This window comes from Oncorhynchus mykiss, chromosome 10 (assembly GCF_057628025.1).
Source record: "Oncorhynchus mykiss isolate SJ-2025 chromosome 10, ASM5762802v1, whole genome shotgun sequence".
Taxonomy (NCBI): Eukaryota; Metazoa; Chordata; class Actinopteri; order Salmoniformes; family Salmonidae; genus Oncorhynchus; species Oncorhynchus mykiss.
In genome coordinates this window covers 65,615,001-65,639,605 of record NC_143031.1, presented here as the reverse complement: position 1 = coordinate 65,639,605, position 24,605 = coordinate 65,615,001, and the positions used below count along the sequence as shown (strand labels likewise).

Below are 24,605 nucleotides of genomic sequence, written 5' to 3'. Positions count from 1 at the left end.
CACCACATCCATCAAATTACCAGTCATCCCTCTCTCTAAATCCCCAGGGCTTTCACTAGCCGAGAACTTGAGCCCTCACAGCAGCGATGTGTGTGTGTGTGTGTGAGGGTCTCGTGCGTGTCACTGCACTACACACCCAGATCAAACACACTGACTAACAGATCCCTCTCACTGTGAGATTGATGTCCAGATATTTATTTCCTTGAAAGATGCATTTATACGCATCGATTTATTTCAAATGCGAGCAGCTTCTAGTATTTCTCCTTCTGCAGTGATATCTGAATGAGAGCCTGTTGTGCTTTCTGGTTTATATCACACATGTATGTACACACACACATAACACACACATTACACACACACACACATTCATTATGTCACCCCCCGCTAGATAGACATGTAAGAAGTGTTGGCCAGCAGCAGTTAAGTGATAGATGACCACATCACAGCTTTCTCCTCGTAGACTATCATCACCACACGTCTTTTATCAGACATCTCCTCTTACGTAAGGCCTCTAGGAATCCAGGAATCTGTCAGTCGCTCGACAGTTTAGAGAGAGGGAAAAGAGAGGGAGGAGAGGGAGAAGAGAGAGATGAGAGGGACAAGAGAGAGATGAGAGGGACAAGAGAGAGAGGAGAGGGCGATGAGAGGGAAAAGAGAGAGAGGAGAGGGAGATGAGAGGGAAAAGAGAGGGAGGAGAGGGAGAAGAGAGAGATGAGAGGGAGAAGAGAGAGATGAGAGAGATGAGAAGGAAAAGATAGGGAGGAGAGGGAGAAGAAAGAGAAAAGAGAGGGAGGAGAGGGAGAAGAGAGAGAAAAGAGAGGGAGGAGAGGGAGAAGAAAGAGAAAAGAGAGGGAGGAGAGGGAGAAGAGAGAGAAAAGAGAGGGAGGAGAGGGAGAAGAGAGAGAAAAGAGAGGGAGAAGAGAGAGATGAGAGGGAGAAGAGAGAGATGAGAGAGATGAGAAGGAAAAGAGAGGGAGGAGAGGGAGAAGAGAGAGATGAGAGGGAGAAGAGAGAGATGAGAGAGATGAGAAGGAAAAGAGAGGGAGGAGAGGGAGAAGAAAGAGAAAAGAGAGGGAGGAGAGGGAGAAGAGAGAGATGAGAGGGAAGAGAAGGAAAAGAGAGGGAGAAGAAAGAGAAAAGAGAGGGAGAAGAGAGAGAAAAGAGAGGGAGAAGAGAGAGAAAAGAGAGGGAAGAGAGGGAGAAGAGAGAGATGAGAGGGAGAAGAGAGAGATGAGAGGGAGAAGAGAGAGATGAGAGGGAGAAGAGAGAGATGAGAGAGATGAGAAGGAAAAGAGAGGGAGGAGAGGGAGAAGAAAGAGAAAAGAGAGGGAGGAGAGGGAGAAGAGAGAGAAAAGAGATGGAGAAGAGAGAGAAAAGAGAGGGAGAAGAGAGAGAAAAGAGAGGGAAGAGAGGGAGAGGGAGAGAGATGAGCGGGAGAAGAGAGAGATGAGAGGGAGAAGAGAGAGATGAGAAGGAAAAGAGAAGGAGGAGAGGGAGAATAAAGAGAAAAGAGAGGGAGAAGAGAGAGAAAGAGAGGGAGGAGAGGGAGAAGAGAGAGAAAAGAGAGGGAGAATAGAGAGAAAAGAGAGGGAGGAGAGAGAGAAAAGAGAGGGAGGAGAGGGAGAAGAGAGAGAAAAGAGAGGGAGGAGAGGGAGAAGAGAGAGAAAAGAGAGGGAGAAGAGAGAGAAAAGAGAGGGAGGAGAGAGAGAATAGAGAGAAAAGAGAGGGAGGAGAGAGAGAAAAGAGAGGGAGGAGAGGGAGAAGAGAGAGAAAAGAGAGGGAGAAGAGAGAGAAAAGAGAGGGAGGAGAGAGAGAATAGAGAGAAAAGAGAGGGAGGAGAGAGAGAAAAGAGAGGGAGGAGAGGGAGAAGAGAGAGAAAAGAGAGGGAGGAGAGAGAAAAGAGAGGGAGAAGAGAGAGATGAGAAGGAAAAGAGAGGGAGGAGAGGGAGAATAAAGAGAAAAGAGAGGGAGAAGAGAGAGAAAGAGAGGGAGGAAGAGAGAGAGAAAGAGAGGGAGGAGAGGGAGAAGAGGGAGAAGAGAGAGAAAAGATAGGGAGAAGAGAGAGAATAGAGAGAAAAGAGAGGGAGGAGAGAGAGAAAAGAGAGGGAGGAGAGGGAGAAGAGAGAGAAAAGAGAGGGAGGAGAGAGAGAAAAGAGAGGGAGGAGAGGGAGAAGAGAGAGAAAAGAGAGGGAGGAGAGAGAGAATAGAGAGGAAAGAGAGGGAGGAGAGATGGAGAAAAGAGAGGGAGGAGAGGGAGAAGAGAGAGAAAAGAGAGGGAGGAGAGGGAGAAAGAGAGAGAAAAGAGAGGGAGAGAGAGAGAAAAGAGAGAGAGGAGAGGGAGATGAGAGGGAAAAGAGAGGGAGGAGAGGGAGATGAGAGGGAAAAGAGAGAGAGGAGAGGGAGATGAGAGGGAGAAGAGAGAGAGAAAAGAGAGAAAAGAAGAGAGAGAAAAGAGAGGGAGGAGAGAGAGTAGAGAGAGAGAGAGGGAGGAGAGAGAGAAAAGAGAGGGAGAGAGAGAGAAAAGAGAGGGAGGAGAGAGAGAAAGAGAGGGAGGAGAGGGAGAAGAGAGGGAAAAGAGAGGGAGGAGAGAGAGATGGGCGAGATGAAGCCACAGCTCTCACTCCTTTTTTCCTCCGTCAGGCAGTTCCATCCTTTCAACTTCCTGTCTGCCGGCTTCAAAGCCCTGATTGGCCCTCAAACACTTCCTGTGTCGACGATGTCTTCCTTCCTGTGTCACAACACCAGTGTGTTCTCTAAGTGGACTCACAACTTGACACCCCCCCCCCCCTTCTCTCTTTGACTAGTTTTTCTATCACCCTCTTCTACCTGGCCAGCCTCTTCTCTAGTGGGTGTGCAGGTCCAGATAAGCATAGTGTTTGGCAGCCATTATTGTGTCCATCCGGCATCTGCAACCACGACAGGTCTCTCAGGGGAAGCAGTGATGTCTGTAATCTGAAAGACAGCATTCATGGACAGGGGAAAAAGAAGCACTCTACTACCCAACTCACCCCGTCGACTCCAGACATCTCTCACACAAACTCATTCTCAATATTTCATTCTCTGTCATTCCCTTTTTCCTGGTCCTGTGTGTTTTGTCAGCACTCTCTCACACATAAAAGCACTCACTCACACATAACCCACCTAAAGGCAGTAGGAGGCAGGTGTTTTTACACACACACACACACACACACACCTCTCTCATAGCGTATACACTAACATATATTCTCCTGTATCCTCGTACCAACCGTCTCGTCTCTGATTGGTTGGGAGTTTGTAATGTGGTGACGGAAGAACCTGGAGTGGTGAAACCCTGTCCCCCCTCCTTCCTCTGGGCCTGTCTCCCCCCTTTATCTCCTCTCCCTCCTCTCCCCCCTCTTTCTCTTTCCTTATCAGGCCTATTCAGAGGCCTGTGGTGCTGTAGCTCCAGCAGCCAGCTCAGCAGGTGGGCCTCACTACCCACAATCCCACTGGAGTCCTTGGCACCTGGGGAAGCCGGGGTGCCTCGTTCTCATTCCCCCATTTTAAACTCTCCCTCTCTCTCCCTCTCCCTTTCCTTGGCCATGTCATTTAATGTAGTGTCTCACTTTAGGGAGCTGTTATTGTTTTCCAATTCTTCTGAGTTGGAAATCTGACAAAAAAATTGGTTGTGTTGATGTCAGAAGAGCTGGAGACAGTCAAACTCTTTCAGAGACCAAGCAAGCACCACAGGGAAGCTCTTATAACCATTACCTAGATTAAGTTTTTATATCCATTACCTAGATTAAGTTTTTATATCCATTATCTAGACTAAGCTTTTATAGTGATTACCTAGATTAATATTTTATAGCCATGATGGATTAAATTCTTATAGCCATCATCTAGATTAATTTATGTAGCCATTACCTAGATTAAACTCTTACAACCATTACCTAGATTAAACTCTTATAATCATTACCTGGATTAAGCTCTTATAACCATTACCTAGATTAAGCTCTTATAACCATTACCTAGATTAAACTCTTATAACCATTACCTAGATTAAACTCTTATAATCATTACCTGGATTAAGCTCTTATAGCCATTACCTAGATTAAGCTCTTATAACCATTACCTAGATTAAGCTCGTATAACCATTACCTAGATTAAGCTCTTATAACCATTACCTAGATTAAGCTATTATAGCCATTACCTAGATTAAGCTCTTATAACCATTACCTAGATTAAGCTCTTATAGCCATTACCTAGATTAAGCTCTTATAGCCATTACCTAGATTAAACTCTTATAACCATTACCTAGATTAAACTCTTATAACCATTACCTAGATTAAGCTCTTATAACCATTACCTAGATTAAGCCATTACCTAGATTAAGCTTTTATAACCATTACCTAGATTAAGCTATTATAACCATTACCTAGATTAAGCTCTTATAGCCATTACATAGATTAAGCCATTACCTAGATTAAGCTCTTATAACCATTACCTAGATTAAGCCATTACCTAGATTAAGCTCTTATAACCATTACCTAGATTAAGCTATTATAACCATTACCTAGATTAAGCTCTTATAGCTATTACATAGATTAAGCCATTACCTAGATTAAGCTCTTATAACCATTACCTAGATTAAGCTCTTATAACCATTACCTAGATTAAGCGTGGACAAGCAACTAGCGTGAAATACCAACAGACAAAGGTGTTTAGCACAGAAAGACAGGCGGGGGGAGCAGTGACAGGTCCAGAAGGATTATTATGAGAAATTGATTTTGGTTAATGACTATTGACCGGCACTGTACCGGATTGTAAAATAATCACACACATTTTGTTCACACACGCTAAAACACACATGGGTTGCAGTTCTCGATCTACACACACAAACGCACATATACAGTGCAACACACAGCACCTGGCCACAGTGGTGTTTTCCCTGTTAGGTCAGTCCAGGGTCTAACTGATTGAGTCGTTTTCCTACCCCAGGACCCTGTTCATTTGTTATTGTTGATTTCCCCTCACACACCAGAGTCCCAAAAGGAGAGGTGGTGTGTACGCAAGCACATACAAACACGCGCACGCACGCACGCACGCACGCACGCACGCACGCACGCACGCACGCACGCACGCACGCACGCACGCACGCACGCACACACACACACACACACACACACACACACACACACACACACACACACACACACACACACACACACACACACACACACACACACACACACACACACACACACACACACACACACACACACGCATCTAATGCTTTCCCGCTAGAGAGGAATATAGTGGTAAAGGGTGACTAGGGCAGAAATTCCACCTGAGAGTGGGAGCATGTGTGTGTGTGTGTGTGTGAAAACAGGAAATAGGCCACCCATCCCATTTCCTACATGTACCCTTCTGACCGTTGGTATTTAAATGGGTGTGACTATTCCATAATAAATTGTTCAAATAATGCATTTATAGCATTCAAATAGGTCATCAGAAACCTCAGGCCACCAAACGTAACTTTTAATCAGCCAGAAAATGTATTGATTAGTCAGAATCGCATAGACCAAATACTGAAATAAGATGATAGGGTATTTTCTGACTGTAAGACAACAGCTTAGCTGGCCCATCCAAACTACACCTGAACTATATTGAAAACTAATTCCACACATATAACAATAGATGTGGCCTAAAGACAATACTAAATTGACAATAGTCTGTTGGGTGAAAATATGATAAATTGCATTGACAAAGAAGGGAACAGAGATGACCAAATCCTCCTACAGAGTTCCAGGCAGGCCAGGAGTTCAAATTCCTATACCCTATCAGAAACAGCACATTCCAAGGTTTCTAATGAAGCTGTTTTCGCCAAACAACTCTGCAAATTGTACAGATGGTCTCTCTTTCAAAATACTTTTTCCTAGAATAACTGCAGCTCCACATGCCTGCGTTCCTCATTTGAGTCCATAATTTGCAAATAAATTCATTAAAAATCCTACAATGTGATTTTCTGGATTTTGTTTTCTCATTTTGTCTGTCATAGTTGAAGTGTACCTATGATGAATTACAGGCCTCTCATCTTTTTAAGAGGGAGAACGTGCACAATTGGTGGCTGACTAAATACTTTTTTGCCCCACTGTATGTGTGTTGACTGTGGTAGGGCAGGGCCCGTGATGTCTGCTAAACTAGCATGTTGATTTCATTGGCATCATTAGCAGCCATAGCCTACTAAAAGCACAGATAATTACAACTCAAAACATGCTATTCTGTTCTTTTAAATACATTGTATTGTATGTTTTTTTATGACCTTCCTAAACTAAATATGATTGTATTTCCTTGTGATTTTTTTATATTTTAAATGGATTTATTAGACTGGCGTCTATTGATAGGCTACTGGTCGAGGCCAGGCTATGCTAATGTTAAGTATGCGTACAGTCATTTTGACCCAAGTGGCGCTTTGAGGATGAAATGCCTCAAAACTTGTTTTATTTTATTATATTTATCTCAAAATATTGCTAGAGTTTAAAATACACATATTTAGGAAAAGGTGGTTTCAAGGTTTTTAATGAAAGGAAGTTATTGATGTTCCAAAATTGAAAATGGCCAGACTGACCGTCTTGGCTGTTCTAGTGTTAACGGCTCAACAGAAGGGCGTCAAGGTCAATGTCAAAGTCAGCTCCACAAAGAGCCATGGCTGGACATGGAATAGAATCAGAATAGAACAGAACTCTAGTGAGGATAGACATTTCTCTTAATAATGGTCATTATTATTCAAATACGTCATACACATAGACATCATGGACAATACACCGCAGTCTTCAGGAAAACTTCCCCAATCATTTTACATTTACATTTACAATCAACCCAAAACACTGATGTTATGGTCTTCCGTTTAACCATGATGTCAGCTTCCGTATTGTAAATATTTAGAGCGGTCCGGGTTCCAGGTCTAATCTCCATTACAGCGCATTATGCTGATTTTCTCTGACACGCCCCAAGACGGTTATCCTCTCGCTTTCTCTCCGTCTCAATGATGGAAAATGTGTACAAGCATATTTTATCGTCTCTACTCGTTCGCGCACACAAACACACACACACTCGTTCATAATGCATGCATTCAGGCAGAACCAGAGGATTATATTAACCCCTTGTTACCCTGATGTTGTAATACCCCATATAGACCTATTGCATTGTTACACTAATGTGACCGTGTCCGTGGTTCCTAAGGGAGGAGTTACTGTTCATGTCCATTAGGGATGCAACCCATGTTCCCAATTACTCTGCTATAGGAGTTCAACTCCTGCAGAACATCTCTCAGAGGAGACTAAACCATATGTATGCAGCAGGTGGGGATTGCTACCTGTATTAATATACAGTGTGTGCTTTCTCAGCCCCAATCCGTCTTTGTTAGGGTACTCCAGCACACACACACACACACACACACACACACACACACACACACACACTATCCAAACCACTCCACAGCCCCAATCACCCAATCACATCAGCCTTTCAAACAGGCACGGCGCTGAGTCACCCGCTCTGCTATAGCTAACGCCAGCTCCACTCAGCAGGATCCATCGCAGCCGCTACTGCTATCGCTAACCGCTAACTCCGCTCAATCAGCTAATCGATGAAAGCGCCTGGTGATCAGGGGGCGCTAGGCTAACTAGCTACTTGAGATTTAGGGGGTTCAGCTGGGGGTTCGGTGCTTGGCTACAGTTGGTCAGGGGTTCGGGCTAGCGGTGCGGACCCTTGTTGTGCGAGGGGCTCACTCACAGAGGGGTTTCTCTCTAAGATGGCATCGTTCATCTCGTGGTTAATAAACCTAGCAAGCGGCAAAGCGACTGCGCAGAATTCCAACATGTTGCCCGACGTGAATAATTTAAGGCACACAGCGTGACGCCATCCTTTGAAGTGCTTTCTTTGAAGCAAAAGCCCCCCTTTTTCCTCATCTCTTCTCCTCCATCCATCCCTCTCTTCATCTCTTCCCCCTCTCCATCCAAAATAACTACACCAAGACTTGGTCCTGTTTGCACTGCCTTTTGGTTCCCAGTGGAATAACTTTGGTGACGCTGCTTCTAGTAATTCTCTGTGAGAGTATGGGATCTATCCACCCCCCTCCTTTCTCTCTCTCTCTCTCTCTCTCTCTCTCTCTCTCTCTCTCTCTCTCTCTCTCTCTCTCTCTCCGTCTTTCTGTCCTCTGAGTTCTGCTAAACGTACTAAAGAGCGAGAGAGAAAAAGAGGAATGGGAAAGGAGGGACGAGACTGGTGTGGTTTGGCTGGGCGGTCGGGAGGAAGTGGAAATAATAACATGAAGTTTTGACGGAGGCTGTGGTTGAGGCGTAATTGCGAGCTCTGAAGATGACAGCAGTTTTGGGAGTTGTTGTTATTTCTGAATGACCCAAATGACCTACCCAACCATACATCCATCCCTCATCTCTCTCTCTCTCTCTCTCTCTCACTCTCTCTCACTCTCTCTCTCTCTCTCTCTCTCTCTCTCTCTCTCTCCCTCTCTCTCTTCATTCTCTCTCCCTTTCTCTCCACTGGCAAGCCCTTGAAAGATTGTTTTTAAAGCAATACTGAACAAAAATATAAACAGTTCTTGACGTAAACCGGAGCGCCTGACACCTACTACAATACCCCGTTCAAAGGCACTTCAATATTTTGTCTTACCCATTCACCCTCTGAATGACACACATACACAATCCATGTCTCAATTGTCTCGAGGCTTAAAAATCCTTCTTTAACCTGTCTCCTCCCCTTCCTCTACACTGATTGAAGTGGATATAACAAGTGAGGGGATCATAGCTTTAAGGGATCATAGCTTTCACCTGGATTCACCTGGTCAGTCTATTTTAATGGAATGAGCAGGTGTCCTTAATGTTTTGTATATCAACTGCTACATAAAATAAGAAATTAATTTCTATATGCAGCAATACCTTGATGTTTCATGTTTGTTGTCTGTGCATAGACTCACGTTTTCCCTCCGTCAGGAAGGAATTCGTTATTCTATTTCATAACACTCGGCCACGCCACAACACGGCTGCGCTACCATCTTTAAACGGCGTCCGTTTGCCGTCCGTGATTCCCTCCGACCCTGGTCTCTCTCTCCCGGTGTCCTTGATCCAACCAGAGCCATGAAATAAAGATCAAAGGCTTCTCCTCTCCCTCTCTCTCCGCCCGCACTCCCCCTCTACTCCACACCTTGTTGCCTCGTACACGCACGCACCACACCTCGCTCCAGCACAGATAAAACACCCCCTGTGAGTTGATGAACAGGTCCAGTCTGTTTGATCCACTGTTAGGCCTCATCAGCAGCACCCTGTTATGGTGAAGCGGTGCTGATCATAAGAAACTGAGGAAAGTAACAAAGTCAAAACAAGACTGCATGTTGTAAAACTTGTTCTTTATTTTGTACTTATCAGACCACTAGGCTTAGATATATTTTTTTCTAAAGCCTAAAACTACCCCCTATCTGTAGGCTACCCAATGAACTGACACACTGCCTCTAGCATTAGTTCCTGTTGTTATTAGCCAAGCGATTACCAGAACACCACGTGTGCCGCCCAAGCCCTCTCCCCTCCATCACCATATCCTCAGGCCTGATATTAAACCCCAGTGTTTTGGATCAAACTGAAAACACAACCCCACTGGCTACATCACACAACCCAAAATCCACACAGCAGCACCCTCGGCCACTTTCTCTTCCCGTCTCTATCTCTCCTTCTATCTATCTCTCATTCAGTCTACCATGGATGCCCCACAGCCAATCAGAAACGGTTCCTGTCATGCTCCAGCCAATCATTGCCAGTCTCTGGGCAGGGGTGGGCAGAGTGGGCCAGGGCCTGTGGGTAGTGGTACAGGGTGTGTGTTTGTTCCAATGTCCCTCAGGAGACAGGGCATGGCAGAGCACAGAGGTAAGCTCCGTACATCCTGGGGGGAGCTTAGTATAACAACATTCCCATATATCCCCACAATATTCCCATATGTCCCCACAATATTCCCAAAACATCCCCATATATCACCACAATATTCCCAGAACATCCCTATATATCCCCACAATATTCCCATATGTCCCCACAATATTCCCAAAACATCCCCATATATCCCCACAATATTCCCAAAACATCCCTATATATCCCCACAATATTCCCAAAACATCCCTATATATCCCCACAATATTCCCAAAACATCCCTATATATCCCCACAATATTCCCAAAACATCCCTATATATCCCCACAATATTCCCAAAACATCCCTATATATCACCACAATATTCCCAAAACATCCCTATATATCACCACAATATTCCCAAAACATCCCCATATATCCCCACAATATTCCCAAAACATCCCCATATGTCCCCACAATATTCCCAAAACATCTCCATATATTCCCAAAACATCCCTATATATCCCCACAATATTCCCAAAACATCCCCATATATCCCCACAATATTCCCAAAACATCTCCATATATTCCCAAAACATCCCCATATATCCCCACAATATTCCCAAAACATCTCCATATATTCCCAAAACATCCCCATATATCCCCACAATATTCCCAAAACATCTCCATATATTCCCAAAACATCCCCATATATCCCCACAATATTCCCAAAACATCTCCATATATTCCCAGAACATCCCCATATGTCCCCACAATATTCCCAAAACATCCCCATATGTCCCCACAATATTCCCAAAACATCTCCATATATTCCCAAAACATCCCCATATGTCCCCACAATATTCCCAAAACATCCCCATATGTCCCCACAATATTCCCAAAACATCCCCATATGTCCCCACAATATTCCCAAAACATCTCCATATATTCCCAAAACATCCCCATATGTCCCCACAATATTCCCAAAACATCTCCATATATTCCCAAAACATCCCCATATGTCCCCACAATATTCCCAAAACATCTCCATATATTCCCAAAACATCCCCATATGTCCCCACAATATTCCCAAAACATCCCCATATGTCCCCACAATATTCCCAAAACATATCCATATATTCCCAAAACATCTCCATATATTCCCAAAACATCCCCAAATATCCCCACAATATTCCCAAAACATCTCCATATATTCCCAAAACATCCCCATATGTCCCCACAATATTCCCAAAACATCCCTATATATTCCCAAAACATCCCCATATATCCCCACAATATTCCCAAAACATCCCCATATGTCCCCACAATATTCCCAAAACATCCCCAAATGTCCCCACAATATTCCCAAAACATTTCAATCGTGTTCATTTCATTTCCATAGTATATTCAGTGCTTTTAGTGGAAAGAAAAAGCTGGCAAAAATAATTTCAGGTGCCAGCACTCATTTTAATTTGACTATACCAGGGTTGATATTTTAGAGCGAATATTCAGTAATACATTTGAGGTGCCCATTACTGGCCCAATTCATGCACTAAGTATATGGAGCAGAAAGGAACTTGAGACAGGTACAATGTCAAGGCACCAGACCTGAGAGAATAGAATGATTGACACGCTGCAAATGTATTGATTTGGTAGCTATTTCCTTTACTGCCGGAGGGGAATAATTGATGATAATGAGAGCAGTAATTAAGAAGTGATGTATTCACAAAGATAAATACATTGTTGAGGAAGCTATTGATACGGATGATGATAACACTAATGATACTGTTACTTAGTAATTATTGTAATATTATTTAAGTTGTAAATGTAATGTAATATTATATATTATATACAATATTATAGCATGATTTTAAAGTATTTAATGTCATTTTTTAAATAATAATGTATTGAATAAATATAATATTGTTTCATCATTATTATTATCATAAGTATTACAATAAGTATAGCTAGTAATCAGAACAATATGAATGTTATAATTTTGTATGTAGTGTTTTTATCACATTGCTAAGAGTGTAATTACTTTATCATATTTAAGTTATGTCTCTATGAATATGCAGACAATCAAGTAGCTGTACTTATTATTTTAATTGTCCGCAATTTTTATTGTTAGCTACAAAAGTAATGATTTAGATTATCACATCTTTTTTTTTTTATCTAGAAATTAAGAAATGATTTGTATTTTTTTTGTTTTTATATACAGATAATTGTATATAACCTGGTTATATATATTGTATATAACTGTATATAACCTGGTCTGTATTTATTGATAGAGGCTATTTCAGAATAGCAGTGGTTTGAAGTACTGCACTTTATACTAGGTGCAGATGGTTTTTACATATTTGTTGCTTTGAAAACTACACATATGGCTGATCCCATTTAACTCCCTTTGTCTTCAAACTGTTTTTTCAAATCAGCACCCAGTTAGTTGTGTGTTACTGGTGGGGGAGGCGTCATGTTCTTAAATGTGTGGTGACACACACATGCATCTCTCCATCTCCCACGCTGTGTGATCCTATGAAACCCTTTTGAGAAAGTGAGAGAACGAGAGCGAGCGAGAGAGAGAATATCTATTTCACTTGCTTTGGCAATGGAAACATAGTGTATGATTCCCATGCAAGCTCAGGCCAGGGTGCCCCACACCAATAAGACCCGCATCACCCCAGCCCTAACCCCCAGCACCATACACCTGCGCTAACACCATTTATCAATTCCAAACGACCACCATTACCTCGGTCCCAGCACCACGTAAATGAACATCCCAATGATCAAAAGCCCGTAATCATGACAACAGGAGCAGCTGTGGTATCAACCCATTTAAACCCTGCTACATTTCCTTCAGATCACATTCTCACAGAGGTGAAAATCATCTGAGAAATACAATATTCAAAGCCTGTATTAATTACACATTTTTGGTGAAATGCTAATGCTGTGTGTGTGTGTGTGTGTGTGTGTGTGTGTGTGTGTGTGTGTGTGTTAGTGTGTGCGGCGTTTAATTCTGCGAGAAGCGTGAATATGATTTTTTGTGGTCTAATTTTAAAGCATTGAGTGTTTATTTCCTGGCTGCAAAGCTGGTTAGCCTTGGGACGAGGATTAACAGGAAGTGGTGTTGAGTTAAACATGAAAAACAACATTGGCCTGAATTTGTTCTATGAAAGAGAGAGTGAAGAGAGTTTGTCACTCTTTGATTTTCCTTTGGTGATCATCTGGTCAAGTGAAACTCTTGGGCAGTACAAGCCATTCAGAGTGTTACGTTGATCCCTCAGCCACGTTTGCAACAACCCAAATCTTATTCCCTCCACATATAAGATGTTATCTGATAATACTTTGCAGTTTAAATATGCACCACTTCCATTTTTGTCATTTTTGGCCAACCTACAAAGTTCATAACAAGACTGTAAAACATTTTCCAACACCTTGACCAACATGGAAGTTCAGAAATTACACAAATGTACAAACGGCTACGTGGATAAGCTTTATCCAACAACAGAAATGTGCTTATTTTTCCGGCAATCTTCCACTCATCACAATGACACACGACTTTGACACAGCAACTAAACTAATCTCCCACCCTTCCTCCCCCTCCCTCTCCCCCCCCCCCCCATCCAGGCATCCTGTACAAGGGCAACGGGGAGAACGTGTTCATCTCCCAGCAGCCCCCAGTGATCAGCAGCATCATGGGTAACGGCCGGCGCCGCAGCATCTCGTGCCCCAGCTGTAACGGCCAGGCGGAGGGCAACAAGCTGCTGGCCCCCGTGGCGCTGGCCTGTGGCGCCGATGGGAGCCTCTTCGTCGGGGACTTCAACTACATCAGACGCATCTTCCCCTCTGGGAACGTCACCAGTGTCATGGAGCTCAGGTAAGGATGGAGAGAGAGGGGGAAAAACAGCCTATTTGTTGTACTTTTCTTTTAGTCTGAGGGAGGGAGGGAGGGAGGGAGGGAGGGAGGGAGGGAGGGAGGGAGGGAGGGAGGGAGGGAGGGATTGAAGCAGTGGAGCTCAGGTTGCCAGGCCCCCAAACAATGGTTTGGGGAAGGGAGATGGACAGGAGAATTCAGTGATGGCTGGCTGAATGACACAAGAGCTACCACCTGATACACACACATTGATTTGTTTCACACTCACTACATGTGGAGTGTGATCAGTGGTATCTGGCCATTTACAATGATGGGATACAGAGATGTTATGGAAGGCAGACACACACACACACACACACAGCCTCTCCTCTAACCTGGTCTGTAGGACATTTTAGCCCTGTTATGAACACTCACTGCTCATAAATTACCTTCTCACATTTTCCCCTGATGAAATATATCCATTGTCTCTCTCAATCTCTCTCTAATTCAAATTCAAATTGAGACTTTATTGGCATGAAATACAGTTTGTTGATATTGCCAAAGCAGTATAGTGGTAGGCTACAGCATTTCAGTAAATACAGTACAATGTGATGAGGATGATGAAATACAGTTCATTTCAACAGTAATAATAACAATAGTACATATGATCATGTACAGAAGTACAACACTAGTGCTCTCTCTCTCTCTCACGCACTTTTTCTCTCTCTCTCTCTCTCTCTCTCTCTCTCACACATTCTCTCTCACACACTTTCTCTCTCTCTCTCTCTCACGCACTTTTTTTCTCTCTCTCTCTCTCTCTCTCTCTCTCTCTCTCTCTCACACATTCTCTCTCACACACTTTCTCTCTCTCTCTCTCTCTCACACTCTTTCTCTCGCTCTCTCACACACTCTCTCTCTCTCTCTCCCCTACTCTCTCTCTCTCTCTCTCTCTCTCTCTCTCTCTGTCTCTCTCACCCACTCACCCACTCACTCACTCACTCACTCACTCACTCACTCACTTACTCTCTCTCTCTCTCTCTCTCTCTCTCTCTCTCTCTCTCTCTCTCTCTCTCAGCACACAGTAATGTACCCAGGCTTAACTCAATTTCATTATTGGCTTGGTGGATAATGCCCAGTCCTGTAAATGAAATTTACTAATTCGAAAAAGTGTGTGCGCGCGTGCTTATGCACATGTGTATTATAAATGAAAAGTCACTCTGCAGCGTTGGCATATACAGTAATACCAGCCTCCTGGCTAGTCACCGGAGGTGCTAACGCTGTTGTTTAGGCCCTGCCTCTTCATTGTCTGGAACACAATCAATAGGCCATTATGAGCCTGTTACCCTGGAGCCTGTTACAAGTGTGGAACACTAATGCTAGCTCCCAGGTGAATCATTCATGGTTTCCTTCTCTCTGGTTAAGACTTGTGGCAGGGGGGGGGGGAACTGCTGCTTAGAGCTGCCACTGCTCAACAACTGTGATGGCTGTGTGTGTGTGTGTGTGGAGGGGGGGGGGGGGGGGGGGGGGTCTAACGCTCTGACTGTATATATGTACTGTATGTTAATGTGTCTTTGTGTATGAGTATTTGTGTACAGCTGTGTGTGTGTGTGTGTGTGTGTGTGTGTGTGTGTGTGTGTGTGTGTGTGTGTGTGTGTGTGTGTTCTCCATCCTGATTAATCAACACTCTTCTGTTAACTCTCTCTTTCTGTGTGTTCTCCATCCTGACTAACCAACACTCTTCTGTTAACTCTCTCTTTCTGTGTGTTCTCCATCCTGACTAATCAACACTCTTCTGTTATCTCTCTCTTTCTGTGTGTTCTCCATCCTGACTAACCAACACTCTTCTGTTATCTCTCTCTTTCTGTGTGTTCTCCATCCTGACTAATAAACACTCTTCTGTTATCTCTCTCTTTCTGTGTGTTCTCCATCCTGACTAACCAACACTCTTCTGTTATCTCTCTCTTTCTGTGTGTTCTCCATCCTGACTAATCAACACTCTTCTGTTATCTCTCTCTTTCTGTGTGTTCTCCATCCTGACTAATCAACACTCTTCTGTTATCTCTCTCTTTTTTCTCTCTTTCTTGTTCCCTTCTGCTTCTGCTCCTCTAAGAAATAAAGATTTCAGACATAGGTAAGCCTCAGTAACAATATAACCATGTACCACAGATCCATACCAGTCTTGTTTCCCTCTCTCTCTGTCCCCTGTGTAAACCCTAGTGGCAGCTCGTCCATAGAATACAGTCGCTCTCTTTACATAAAGGCTTTGGAGAGATTTCAGAATCATTCTAGCGGATTGGCCGACATCAGCTCTCAGCGAATCGGACTCCTTTATCTACCTACAAACCCGCTGGAACCATCCAGAACCCCCTAGTCATTTGTGAAGAACATTGTAAAAGACAACTTAACACTTTTTTAAAACCGTTAACTAACAACAACAACATTTTGAAGGGTTTTGAGTTCTGTATTGTACGGTTGGGGCCCTTTGAATCAACTGGAGTGAGGACAAGACCCAGGGTCAAGTCTAGATGGAAAGGAGAGGAGGAACTATGGTGCTGTTCACAGGAGAGAGGAGAGGAGGAACTATTGTGCTGTTCAGAGGAGAGGAGAGGGGCAACTATGGTGCTGTTCAGAGGAGAGGAGAGGGGGAACTATGGTGCTGTTCAGAGGAGGGAGGAGAGGAGGAACTATGGTGCTGTTCAGAGGAGGGAGGAGAGGAGGAACTATGGTGCTGTTCAGAGGAGGGAGGAGAGGAGGAACTATGGTGCTGTTCACAGGAGAGAGGAGAGGAGGAACTATTGTGCTGTTCAGAGGAGAGGAGAGGGGCAACTATGGTGCTGTTCAGAGGAGAGGAGAGGGGGAACTATGGTGCTGTTCAGAGGAGGGAGGAGAGGAGGAACTATGGTGCTGTTCAGAGGAGAGGAGAGGGGGAACTATGGTGCTGTTCAGAGGAGGGAGGAGAGGAGGAACTATGGTGCTGTTCACAGGAGAGAGGAGAGGAGGAACTATTGTGCTGTTCAGAGGAGAGGAGAGGGGCAACTATGGTGCTGTTCAGAGGAGAGGAGAGGGGGAACTATGGTGCTGTTCAGAGGAGGGAGGAGAGGAGGAACTATGGTGCTGTTCAGAGGAGAGTAGAGGGGGAACTATGGTGCTGTTCAGAGGAGAGGAGAGGAGAGGAGAGGAGAGGAGAGGAGAGGTGCTCTCTGTGTTCCTAACTATAAAAAGGAGAGGGGTGGGATATCTGGAAAATGATCAGAGGAGATGAAGAACATTCCTTCATGATGATAATGTAGCCATGGGGAATAACTGGGCCTGGGAATATAGTTTCAGTAATGGTGAAAATAGAAACACATCCCCAGCCCACTCCTTTAAAAGAAACAGTGGGTTAACTGCCTGTTCAGGGGCAGAACGACAGATACATACCTTGTCAGCTTGGGGGTTTGAACTTGCAACCTTCCGGTTACTAATCCAACGCTCTAACCACTAGGCTACCCTGCCGCCCCACACCCACACACACACGCGCACACGCCCCACATCCTTCATTCCTCAATACTTCAGGGTAACAATAATAATGTTACATTTGGGGTCATTCATTTGTGAGGCGTCCTAATGCATCATAGAGACTCCTTTAGTGTCAGACACACACACACACACACACACACACGGTACAGACAGACACACGCACACGGTACAGACAGACACACACACACACACACACACACGGTACAGACAGACACACACACGTCTCGCTCCGTTTGGGAGGGTTGTTAAGACTAGTGTAATTGCCCCTGTTCCGTCAAGCTTTGTAAACTGAAGGAGTATCCAAAAACACACACACATTAACACGTACATTTTATATCATTCAATGTTGTTTGTCTTTTGAGGTGCAGCTTCTTATTATCTGTGTTTGCCTCTGTGTTTGCCTCTGTGTTTGCCTCTGTGTTTGCCTCTGTGTCTGCCTCTGTGTAAATCCTCCTGGTCTTTATCCCTCAGCAACAAAGAAACACCTGCCTCGTGTCATATTTGTTAAAGAAATGTAAAGATTCACCTCAATATGGAGGAGTGGGGGTGTCTGTCTCCCTGATGTTTTACTCCTGCTCAAAGCAACACTCTTTCGTAACCGTTCTCGCTCTGACTGAGGAATCGCTGACGTCAGATTCATATTCAAAGCCAAGCCTCTGCGTTCGCTACTTCCCAGAATGTTTTCCTGTCTACTTTTACCTGGAAGTGAAGTGGGCACTAGGAGAACAGTGGAGTGTCAGTGAGAGCAAAGTGCAAAGACAGTCAAATGCTCCAAAAGTAGATTTTCCTCCAATGTAAAAAAAATAAATATATATATATATACATATACATTCTTCTGTTTATCTTGGATCCCCTGGGCTGAAGCCTGAAGTGCACATGTTTTTTCCCTGGATAAACCAGACATAATGCTCTCTCTCAATTTAATTTTCAATTTTTAGGGCTTTATTGGCATGGGAAACAAACGTTTACATTGCCAAAGGAAGTGAAATAGATAGTAAGCAAAAGTGAAATGAACAATAAAAATTGAACAGTAAACATTAACACTCACAGAAGTTCCAGAAGAAGAAAGGCATTACGAATGTCATATTATGTTTATATACCGTGTCTCTCTCTCTGTATCTCTCGGTCTCTCTCCCTCTCCATCTCTCTAGTGATGAGTGTGTCATTAGAAACAGCCAGCCTGTCCTTGGCGTGAGGTGTCTGGGTCCTTCCCCCTATTTTAAGCCGTCTTAATTGACGCCTGTTGATCAGTTGTTGACTTTCATCAAACCCCTATGACAACCGCCGGCGCCCAGCTCACCAAGCAGGCGATGATGGAGCGAATGTGACAGGTTACTGGGCATCATTAGGAGCGCGTCAGACGATAGTGATCGGCAGTCGCATCGCGTTAGGTTCACCCCGGCTGAGGCCATATGCCACTGTGGAACCGTGTGCCCCCTCCTCTAACACCTCTAGTATGATGTGCCACAGGCACAAAATGGACGCTGCCCTCTCATCCTCCCTCTGGTCTTTCACAACACGACTGCAGCAGCCTGATCCCCTCTGTCATTTTCAGTGTCCTTTTGTGTTCATTTGTTTAATTTCCTTGTCGGGTGGTTCGGTATCTCTATGTGAAGTGTGGATGTCGAGTTCTGTGGGGTCACTATTTCACTGTCCCTAACTGTCGCCTCTTCCTCCACTTTGGTTTCCGTAGCAACAACCCGGCCCACCGGTACTACCTGGCGACGGACCCGGTTACGGGGCAGCTGTACGTGTCAGACACCAACTCCCGCCGTATCTACCGTCCCAAGGTCCTGACGGGCACCAAGGAGCTGATCCAGAATGGAGAGGTGGTGGCTGGTACCGGGGAGCAGTGTCCCCCCTTCGACGAGGCACGCTGCGGGGACGGGGGCAAGGCCACAGAGGCCCTCCTCATGGGACCCAAAGGTAGGATGACAGAGGAATAAACACACACACACACACACACTGCCAAAATTGGTGAAAATTGGTACAGACAAAATTATTGACGTAATACATTCACAGAGAAACACACAACTACACAGGACATTGATGCAGACACCAACAAAAACGCACACACACACACACACACACACACACACACACACACACACATTATATGGTCTAGTAATATAATTCATGCACAGTTCCCTGTAGAGAAAAACAGACCAACCCTTGGTAAAAGGCACTCTTCCCCCGCAAGCTTCCGTCCCCATTATACTTCCATTATGCTACCATTATGCTACCATTATGCTACCATTATGCTACCATGGCATTAGAACACAACCACACAGACTCAGACTGACAGAAACTTCCCACATACTGTTGGACTGTAGCATCGCTTAGTATGGCCTCCAACACTCTGCTTCAGACAATCTGTCAGTCTGTCTGTCCCGCCGCACCAGCCAGCCCCCATAAAACCTGTCTGTAACCCACAGGTATGACTATCACACACACACACACCGGCGATAATGAGGTGAGAGGTGGCTGAGCAGTAGCTGGGAGATTTTGGCAGGCACAAGCTTTTAGTCTGGATTTTAATGGAGAAACACACATACACACATTATCTCTCTCTCTCTCACACACACACACACACACACACAGCTGCCTGTTAAACCGCAGTTAGATAGCGAGTCGGAAGACCATTAGTAGGGCGGGAACGTGTGAGAGAGGGAAAGAGAGAGTAGAGAAATGCAAATAAATGTTAGCGAGCCATCGCTAGCAGCAGATGGCTTCGAGAGAGAGAGGGATGGAGAGAAGAGAGAGCGAGAGTGTTTTCATTTCCAACATGCCGCCTCTCAGCCTTGCCACTCCTCTCCTATTCTCCCTTCTTTTCATCCCACCCTCTCCACTCAGCATCTCTTAACACCTCCTCCCGCTCTTCTCTCATTCTTTCTCTCTTCTCTCCTACCTCCCTCTTCCTCCTCTCATCCCATCCTCCTCCTCTCATCCCATCCTCCTCTCCTCTTCCTCCTCTCATCCCATCCTCCTCCCCTCTTCATCTGTCTCTCCTTTGATTAGCTTGCAGGTCATGGTGGAATGCGGCAAGGGGTTTTAACACCCCTCCTCTCCCATTCCTTCTATCTGTCCTCCCCACCCCTCTTCCCCCCCCCCCCCCTCCTCCCCCTCCCTACAGGATCAGCAGTGCAGCAGGTACACACACCGCCTCAGGAGCTCGAACCCTCCTCAGATACACACACAGGAGAAAAGGGGGAGAGAAGTTGCTTTTAGCCGCTGTTGTCGCAACCATAGCAACAGTCGGTTTCTCATCCATTTGGATGTGAAGTGAAGATGAACTAACCTCCCTCCCTCCCATCCCTCCTTCCATCCTTCCCACCCACCAGAAACATGGGTGCTTTCTTCCCTTCCTCCTTTCTTCTAGGCTCCCGTCCCCCAAATATTCTATTGTTCTTATTTTGGGGTGGTTTTAAAATGCAGAGGCGGCGCTGAAAATGGATTATTTTCCCTCCTCCCTTCCTCTTCTGCCCTGTGAAATAATTCACTACTAGACATCAAAATGTGAATTATTCACAGGGTGCTTCCTTCTGCAGTGACCTGAAAAATGCCCAAGCCACACACACACTCATACACACGAACACGTTGTACATACACAGGCTGGTAGGTGCTGTGTGCGCGCGCATGCGTGTGCATGGGTGTGTGTGTGTATGTGCGTATAGTATGTCTGTGTGAATGTGCATGTTAACCCTCTTTGCTTCTACTCCAGGTATTACGGTAGATGGGAACAAGTACATCTACTTCTACTAAATCTCCTTCCTTTCCCTCTGTCCCGCTACTCCAGGTATTACGGTAGATAAGAACGGGTACATCTACTTCGTAGATGGGACCATGATCAGGAAGGTGGATCGTAACGGGATCATCTCCACCCTGTTGGGCTCCAACGACCTCACCTCAGCACGACCCCTGACCTGTGACACCAGCATGCACATCAGACAGGTGGGTCACATGCACACAGGGACATCCACCTGAACACGAACACACACCAAACCCCCAGTGTTTGCTGGACTCACTTTATCTTAATGGCGGCCCTGAGTCATCGTTCAGAGCCATACATATACAAACATGGTTCTGTCACCCTTACTATATAAAACACTTTGAAACCATCAAAGTGCTAATTTGGCAATATATACTCAGTCCATATAGACTCTGTGTTGTAGACTGTAGTAGATGGTGTGACTGGCTAGTATTGACAGGGGTGTTGTCTCATCTGAGAGAACCAGCCAGTGTGTGTTGTGTTCTCCCCTACTGAGTGGCCGTGCCCCCTATTAAAGGCCTTAAGCTCCCCCTGCTGGCCGCTCGCTATACCCCAAACCTGCCCCCAGTCAACCGACACAGCTGAACTCTGCCCTATAGCGTAGGGTACAGGGCCAGGGTTGGGGACGATTCCATTTCAATTCAACCAATTCAGGAAGTAAACTGAAATTACACAATGAGAAAAGTTTCATTTTGACCATAAAACTTCAATTAATAGCCTGGGTGTTTATTTGCTTAAACAACTAAAAACAGCAGGTGCTTATTGGAGACAGGCTTTTAATTTAAATTTCCTTAGTGCACACATCTTTTGCTCATTTGCACATTTCCTGCACTAATGTGTTTTATCATTTACACACTATGTCACGTTTCTTTGGTCTCATTATACCTAAAAAAAAAACGTTCAAGACTTTTCCTTGTGCATTTTCGTCGGTTCTGGCGATTTCTAGGGCTCTGTACTCTCGAAGCGCTTGACTGTTTTTGTGCTAGCCAGTTAGCTAGCAGTTCTCAGCTGTTAGCAGCCAATGGCTAGCAGTTTCTTATTGGCAATATAAACTGATGATTATCGTAATTTTTCGAGTCATTACTGAATTATTCAATGTAACAAATCAAACATTAAACCTTGTAAACAATTCATGGTAATTCATGGTAACCTCATAAACAATTCATGGTAATTCATGGTAATTCATGGTTATTCATGATAACCTCATAAACAATTCATGGTAATTCATGGTAACCTCATAAACAATTCATGGTAATTCATGGTTATTCATGGTAACCTCATAAACAATTCATGGTAATTCATGGTAACCTCATAAACAATTCATGGTAATTCATGGTTATTCATGATAACCTCATAAACAATTCATGGTAATTCATGGTAACCTCATAAACAATTCATGGTAATTCATGGTTATTCATGGTAACCTCATAAACAATTCATGGTAATTCATGGTAACCTCATAAACAATTCATGGTAATTCATGGTTATTCATGGTAACCTCCATAAACAATTCATGGTAATTCATGGTTATTCATGGTAACCTCCATAAACAATTCATGGTAATTCATGGTTATTCATGGTAACCTCATAAACAATTCATGGTAATTCATGGTAACCTCATAAACAATTCATGGTAATTCATGGTTATTCATGGTAACCTCATAAGCAATTCATGGTAATTCATGGTAACCTCATAAACAATTCATGGTGATTCATGGTAATTCATGGTAACCTCATAAACAATTCATGGTAATTCATGGTTATTCATGATAACCTCATAAACAATTCATGGTAATTCATGGTTATTCATGGTAACCTCCATAAACAATTCATGGTAATTCATGGTTATTCATGGTAACCTCATAAACAATTCATGGTAATTCATGGTAACCTCATAAACAATTCATGGTAATTCATGGTTATTCATGGTAACCTCATAAGCAATTCATGGTAATTCATGGTAACCTCATAAACAATTCATGGTAATTCATGGTAATTCATGGTAACCTCATAAACAATTCATGGTAATTCATGGTAACCTCATAAACAATTCATGGTAATTCATGGTAATTCATGGTAACCTCATAAACAATTCATGGTAATTCATGGTAATTCATGGTAACCTCATAAACAATTCATTCAGACCCGCCGTTTATTTGAACCAGGCTTGTATTTGCTGAAATGTGTGCAGTTGCTCAGCTATTAAAAGGGACAGGTTATAATTTGAAACTCAGCGTCTAATTGAAGTTCTACAGTTGTTCACTTCCTGAATTGCCAAATTGAAATGGAACTGACCCCAACCCCAGACAGCACTATGGCCCTCAGCCTCAGCTCATTCTAAGGGCCAAATCCAACTCCAGATATTTCAGGGTCCAGTTTGGATCTCACTTTATTGTTGAAAGACAGGAATCATCTGAGGATTATGAGGGAATAGGATGTGTCAATCATAATACTGTTCCTGAAAGTGGCCTCCCCTATTGGAGGTCTTACTAGGCGCTTCTCCTGGATTATCCAATCAGAATGGGCTATTTTGAGCTTTAGGGAAGCACTGAAGTGGGTTATCTTGAGTGATAGGCTACTAATGGTGCTGTCTAGATGGTGGTAGTTTCGTTGATGTTTGTTGCCAAACTGAGAGCCCAAGAGAATGTCAGTTTTCTGACTGACAGTACATTGACAGTGTGCTGAACTAATGTAATGCATAACCAGTGTGGGCAAGTCAGGTATTTGTTGTGTTGTCTCTGAGTCCCCTGTGCCTACCACTGCTAGCTAGATCAGTGTGTGTGTGTGTGTGTGTGTGTGTGTGTGTGTGTGTGTGTGTGTGTGTGTGTGTGTGTGTGTGTGTGTGTGTGTGTGTGTGTGTGTGTGTGTGTGTGTGTGTGTGTGTCCTGAGCTATCCCTATATCGTTATACCTCACTTCCTCCGATTCCCCGACAGATTCGCTCAGATCATTCCTCTCCATCTCTCCATCCCTCTCTTCCTTTCTTCTTTGGACTCACTCCTCCTCCTTCCCATCCTCTTCTCCTCTGCACGGTCACAATCACAGAGCGAGGGAGAGAGTCCCCAGTGACAAAGAGAGAGAGAAACACAGAGTTGAGTTATTCAGAGAGGAACATATATGCAGTACCCATGGGTCCGGGGGGAAGAATGGGGAAGAGACACAGTGTAGCGCAGCCAGCCAGGGAGGGAGAAGAAGTATGGCTGCGTCCCAAATGGCACCTTATTCCCTAGATAGTGCACTAAATAGGGAACAGGGTGCCATTCAGGAAGCAGCCTGGGACTCAATGGAGCAAAAACAAACCGAAGACAGCTCTGTGTCAGTTAAAACAGGCAGCAGAAACACATCCACGTGTTACACTGCAACTTCCAACCACTGTCACCTCAACATGGCGGGGGTATGAAATAAAATGTTCCCATACACATACTGTACTGTAGAGAGGTGAGTCCCCGACATCTCTTGCCTCAGTGCTTTCAAGGCTATAACACTCTCTCTCTCTCCAGCTGTCTCTCTCTCTCCAGCTCTCTCTCTCCAGCTCTCTCTCTCCAGCTCTCTCTCTCCAGCTCTCTCTCTCCAACTCTCTCTCTCCAGCTGTCTCTC

The 24,605-nt window shown here is 44.3% G+C and overlaps 1 protein-coding gene across 21 annotated transcripts in view; it reads left to right on the top strand.

Moving 5' to 3' along the window:
• The window catches only part of LOC110533185 (teneurin-3), a 411,381-nt gene that overhangs the window by 359,031 nt on the left and 27,745 nt on the right, over window positions 1–24,605 (top strand). For 15 of the 21 annotated variants that reach the window (XM_036933616.2, XM_090187570.1, XM_036933607.2 and 12 more), the window contains 4 exons: window positions 13,496–13,745; window positions 15,832–15,852; window positions 18,934–19,166; window positions 21,037–21,191. In XM_036933616.2, the coding sequence (XP_036789511.1) occupies window positions 13,496–13,745; window positions 15,832–15,852; window positions 18,934–19,166; window positions 21,037–21,191 (659 nt within the window). The remainder of the gene's footprint in view (window positions 1–13,495; window positions 13,746–15,831; window positions 15,853–18,933; window positions 19,167–21,036; window positions 21,192–24,605) is intronic. The other 6 variants (XM_036933615.2, XM_090187567.1, XM_090187576.1 and 3 more) reach the window with 1 other exon arrangement.